This window comes from Neovison vison, chromosome 11 (assembly GCF_020171115.1).
Source record: "Neovison vison isolate M4711 chromosome 11, ASM_NN_V1, whole genome shotgun sequence".
Lineage (NCBI taxonomy): Eukaryota > Metazoa > Chordata > Mammalia > Carnivora > Mustelidae > Neogale > Neogale vison.
The window spans coordinates 88,627,339-88,633,360 of record NC_058101.1 but is presented as its reverse complement, the minus strand read 5'-3'; the positions used below and the strand labels follow the sequence as shown (position 1 = coordinate 88,633,360).

Genomic DNA, 6,022 nt, shown 5'->3' with positions numbered 1-6,022 from the left:
TAATTACTATTTAAAAAAAACCTCTTAGCACTTGGACAAGGGAAGGAATGCTACATGGTGATGGCCTTTTTATTTTTATTTGTATTTTGTTGGCAGTTCTGTTCGGTTGGTTTCAACATTTATTGAGCACCTACTATGTACCAGGCACTGTACTAGACGCTGGAGACACTAAAATGAATAAGACATGGTCCCTGTCCCCAAGGAGCTTACAGTCTCTTGGAGGCAAACAGGTAGTGCAAAGACATAGAGTTTATTCTAAAGTGGACAAAAGTGTCAGTAATGGAATAATACTGGGCCTTTAAATACAATGGCATGTCATTGTTTATAATGTCAAGGCAGACAATTAAAATGAAGAGCATTTTCATGTGATAAAACAATAAAATCATTAAGACCTAAGTTTTAAAGATTCACATGATAAAGGTAGTTAATACTAAAAATTTACACCATAGTTTTTCAAGTATTTCATACTTAGAAATATTATTGCCCACTTTTGTGCTAAGTCAAAGCCATTATTCCAGGTTACTGAATCATTCACATCTCGGCATGCTAGGATTCAGTTTCTCACTGAGTTTATGAATCAGAACGGCTAATTCCTCAGTTGCTTGGCTCTTGTCCTCTAAAAGTTCATAACGAAGGCTGGAGATATCTTGCTTGATTTCTTTTAATTCACCTATAGTATTTGTATTTAAAAAAAATCATTAGTAATTTACTCTTTGGATCAGAAAAGAAGAGAGAGTGAATTTCATACAAATGCATATAATATTAATACATTTGCTTCATAAAGTCCAAGTTATTTTTATGGAATTTTTTCCTTCAAGATATTTAAGAAGTATTAGTCTTTTTTTTTTTTTTTTTTTTTTTAGATTTTTAAAAATTTGTTTGAGGGAGAGAGAGAGATCACAAGCAGGGGGAGCTGCAGGCAGAGGGAGAAGAAGGCTCCTTTCTGAGTAAGGAGCCTGATGCAGGATTCAATCCCAGGACTCTGGGATTATGACCTGAGCCATAGACAGACACCTAACCTGAGCCACCCAGCTGTCCCAAGAAGTATTAGTCTTTAAAAATACACTGACCTTTAGAAAGTTGTAAGAAATAGTCCAGCTATGTTTTCAATAGTAAAACTCAGCTAAATTACTGTTCTGTGGCTCAAACACCTCTTAACACAGGGTGATTTTTCAGCTACCTGATCTACAGCCAGAGTATCCCATTCTGTCTATAGAGAGTCCCTTCAGTTTCCTCAGACATAAGGGTTGAAACCTACATGGATCATCTCCCTTTGCTAGGATGGATGAGACTCCTAGCAAAATGAAACTTTAACAAAGGTGATTCAATCTGTTTAACAGGCAAATATTGACATGGGACAATTAAATTTTAAGTCAGGTTTGAAGTAAGGGAAGGCAAGAAAAAAAAGTAGGAGTGATTATTAGGGAAGGCTATGGTAATGAGCTTAGGGCCAAGGAACACTTTGTAGGACACAGAAAACCAATGTATAAGGAAGTAACAAGTAACAAGTAAGAAATTAAGTTTAGGTGTGATACCACTGGCAATGTGTATACACACAGGAGTCTCCAAAGGAGACTTTCTGGCTCTTAAAGCACAAGTATTCCCATAATTCAGCTTGGCAGTATTTTGAGTATATGTAATTTGCAATTAAGAACTAGATTCTCTTGCAAACGATTGCAATGTAGGTAAGCTATTGACACTGGAAGGTGAACTTTGGGGTGGAAATTTATCCTGAATCTAAGAAATGATTCTTCACAAATTATTGGTATTTTAACAAACTTTCTGTAATAGAATCACATGTAAAACATACCTTCCATAATACTCCCTGATACCTTTATGATGCTGAAAAATGTAATTTCTACATTCTTTTATATATATACAAGTCAGAAACTTTTTATCTTAAAGAACTCTATTCCTCAAGAATACACATAAAACATTTGCAGATTCCTTTTTTTAGGCAAAAAAAAAAAAAGTGCTTCTTCCTTTCCCATCTGGCAATATGATTCTAATTTGAAATCACGAGGCTGGTCTTTGGTGAAGGAAATGGATTCTCACACCATTCAGTATCACATTTGGACTATAAACCCATTAGATCCCCTTTCACCTCCTTAGCGCCATATCCTCCTTCCTTGTTTTTGAGTTATGGGGAGACTCTTCATTAAGTGTTATTTGTAGTCTACCAATATGGGAAACACAAACTACTCAACCTCTTGCACTTCAGTTTCTTCATTTATTAAATGAGGATATTAAACTCTATGATAGTTTAGTTAGAACTTTGTTCAAACTCCATATTCTCATTAACTCATTTTCCTCTTTGGAACAAGGATATGGAAGATGCTCCTTTGTTTTTGATGCTGTCAGCCATCCAATTACCCCAGATAACTTTGTTTTTCTTGTCCCCCCCCACCCGCCCCCACCAGGGAGGTTACTCCACGAATGATCAGATTTCTGCTTCCTGAACTACAACCCCTTTCCATCCCATCTCCCTGAGACAGCTTCTTGGGCATCATGATTGGATTTTTGCTGGTCTTCAATCACACATTCATACACTTCTTTTCTACATACACGTATCAGTGGACAGACCCAGATTTTCCAGGGATTCCTTGCATCCATCAAGTAATGGTTTTGAAGGCCATCACCATTTTATTTAGTTTAGCTCTTTCTTCTCTTATCAGCAAAGATAGATCTCGTGGCATCTCATTGCTATTAGAAGCTACACTTTCCATTTTTAAGACAACTTACTTTTCCCAGTTTGATTTCTTTCCAACTCTGGGCCTTCTTTGGCCTTGCCCTTAGAGAAACGTTTTTATAGTACAGACAGATGCCCTGCCTAGGATATGCCTGGAAAAATAGGTACCTTAAATAAGGAGCCAAGAAAAAAAGTGAAAGGCAAAAGTGAAACATGAGATGAGAAAAATGGGTTACAGATTTCTTTCTGTACAACAAAGCAAAAATTTTTCTGAAGAAACGTATGTTCTATTTGAGCCAACCAGCCAACTATTTTATTGGAAAATGTTAACATTGCAAAAATGTTAACACTCATGTGAACTCACTGCAACAGAACTGAAACTACTGACTACTTTATATAATAGGGCTTAAAAGGCTTCCAGAACGATTGCAGGTTTTACATTCTAAGAATCAGTTATGACATTCTGAGTAGAGATCAATTGTCTCTGATTGACATTTTTAATAACCTTTTCTTTTAAAAGATAGTTTTAGAAATGTAACCTAAGGATTCTCCTATCAATCTTGGAACTGTTGCTTGAGATTGGATTTTTAAAAGTATCCTTCAATATCAAGTTCCCCAAGGTCATTAAGTTAGTTGCAAAAGGATGTTTCTCAAGATGAAGATGCTTACCTTCATTAACTTCATCATTTTCTTTGTCCACTTGTGCTTTCAGAACATATCGCTTTATAAGTCTTTTCATTATCTGCTGTTGATCAAAAAGAAATAATTATATCATCAATGATACACATAAGTAACCTGGATCCTATTCTCCAAATAGACTTACATACCTGTAAAGCAAACGCAACTTGGGAGAGAAAAACTTTATCTAACTATAGAAGATTTCAGAACTCAACCATTTTTCACCTTCTATTAAGACTTACTGCATAATCTACAAACATTCTCCCCCACCCCTAGGAATGGAAAGCTAAAAAAAAGTTAAGTTGGAGGAATTGATTCATCGTTTCTCTTTAAGATGTGCTGATACCACATTATTATCTAAAAACACTACCTTATTTCTCACTGTAAAAAAAAATATATGTTCAACAGAGAAAAGTTGGAAATTACAGAAAAGAAGAAATAAACAAAGATCATTAATTGTCCCACTATCCAAAGATAATCATTGTTATTTTGGTGTATGTCTTTTTAAATTTTGTATGTATACTAAATACTATATATATATATATACACACACACATACATATTTTATGTTTTCAAAATACCATATATTTTGTGATATTGTATGCTTTCTTCTCATAGCAATATATATTATAAACATATTTAATCTAAAGAAATGCTCTTACAGGATAACTATTTATCCATAAGGAAAAAGTAAAGTAAAATTGGAGCTCTACTTTATACCAAACATGAAAAATTAATTCCATATGCATCTTAAATGTGAAAGATAAAGCCTGTAAATCCTTTAAAAGAAAGCATAGAAGAATGTATTTATAAATTCAGTGTAGAGCTGGATGTTTTTTAAACAAGATAAAAAAATTCCAATTATAATAGAAAAGATTGATGAATTCAATATTATTACCATTAAAACTTCATTAAAACCTCTAGTAGTAGAGATACTATAAAGAAAACAAAAAAGCAAGCCACAAACTGGAAGAAAATATTGGCAATACTTACAACTGATAAATAATTTAATTTGGATCTAAAATACATGAAAAACTTTAATTCAAGAAGAAAAACTCAAATAACCCAATAGAAAAAAGGGCAAAGACAAACAGGCATTACACGGAAATGGAATCATGAATAGTCAAGTCAATAGGCATATAAAACAATCTCAAATCCTTTTCTCACGGAAATACAATATACAATTAAATGGAGACACAACTTCACATCTGAAAAGGAAAAAATTTAATAAATTTTATAATGCCAAATGTTGGAAAGAATATGAGTCAATGGGGACTTTGACACTCTACCCGTATGAGTACAAACAGACCACTCTGGGAAGCAATTTGGCATTATCTTTCAAAGTCGAGCACTGGTACATCCTTTCACCCAGAAAGTCCACTCCTTGATACAGAGCCTGGAAAAACTACACAAGTGGACCAAGAGACATAAACAACAATGTTTATAGCAATCTTGTCCAAAGCAGCAAATATAAACCAGGAAACAGTCTAAACAAAGGTCAACAGGAGAATAGAGAAACCATGGTATGCTACACAATGCAATCTCATTGTGTTCACTAATGAAATTAAATAATGAAATCAGTGAGCTGTAGCCACATAAAACAGGATGGATGAAACTTAGAAGCATTAATGTTGAATGAAAAATTCAGTTTGCAGACTTCACAAAGTATAAAACTATTCTTACAAAGCTTGATAAGTAAATCTACATAATGCATTGCTAGGAATATTTTTTTAATGTAATAAGTTTATACTTGAAAAGGAAACTAAAGCAAGAGGATGAGAAACTCAAACTTCAACTTAGCAATTACCTCTTAGGTGGAGGCAAGGGGTGGGCCAGGAAGGAGCACCTAAGTAGAGGCAATGGGCAGAGAATGTCACCATTTTCAGGGAAGTGGTGGTTTCTATAAGCATACATGTCATTATAATTTATTATGTGTTACTTACATTATTGTACATATATCAAATACCATATTAAAAAAAATAAAGGAAGGAAGGGGGGAAAAGGCCTGAGCTGAAGTGAAGATATAGTTAAGAAAGTAGAAATCATGAAGCTAAGTGACCCATTAGATGCCAAGCTCAAGGAAAGGGAGAAATCTAGGAATATTCAAAATGTCTATCTCAAAGAATAACAGATCAAGAGAGAAACTATGCTACTGGAAAGGAAAAACCCATTTTACCAATTGCAGTAAAATAGAAAACCTATTGAATTCTGTGGAATCTAGACTTCAGGGCAGACTCATAGCTGGGTGGACTTGGCTTGGACCTGCTTGTTCATTTGCCAAATATTTATTGAGAGCCAGCTTGGTGCCAGGTACTGTCCTAAATGCTAGGGATGCAATAGTAAGCACAGCTCCTACTCTATCTAATAAAATGTCATTGGAACAATTCACTATGATGGGTGGACACGTCAGGGACCTACTTAACCTTAGGGGACAGCAAAGGTGATTCCTATAGAAAGAAAATACAAAGAAATGGCTATCAGTTAAAAACAATTTGAAAGGCATTAATACAAATCACTGGGAAAGAAAAGACTGACAAATAGGACCGAGACAAGAACTATTCTTAAGGGAAAATTAAAATTATATCTCTACCTCATATCATATATAAAACAAATTTTTCAAGTCAAATAGATAAAAGGTCTAAATGTGAAAAGCAA

General features: G+C 34.3%; 1 protein-coding gene across 4 annotated transcripts in view; it reads right to left on the bottom strand.

Annotated features, from left to right (window-relative positions):
* Positions 1–231: 231 nt before the first annotated feature.
* The window catches only part of TRPC3 (transient receptor potential cation channel subfamily C member 3), a 51,893-nt gene continuing 46,102 nt past the window's right edge, over positions 232–6,022 (bottom strand). For 2 of the 4 annotated variants that reach the window (XM_044225864.1, XM_044225867.1), the window contains 2 exons: positions 3,359–3,434; positions 232–670 (listed from right to left, as the gene is read on the bottom strand). In XM_044225864.1, the coding sequence (XP_044081799.1) occupies positions 528–670; positions 3,359–3,434 (219 nt within the window). In that variant the 3' untranslated portion in view covers positions 232–527. The remainder of the gene's footprint in view (positions 671–3,358; positions 3,435–6,022) is intronic. The other 2 variants (XM_044225866.1, XM_044225868.1) reach the window with 1 other exon arrangement.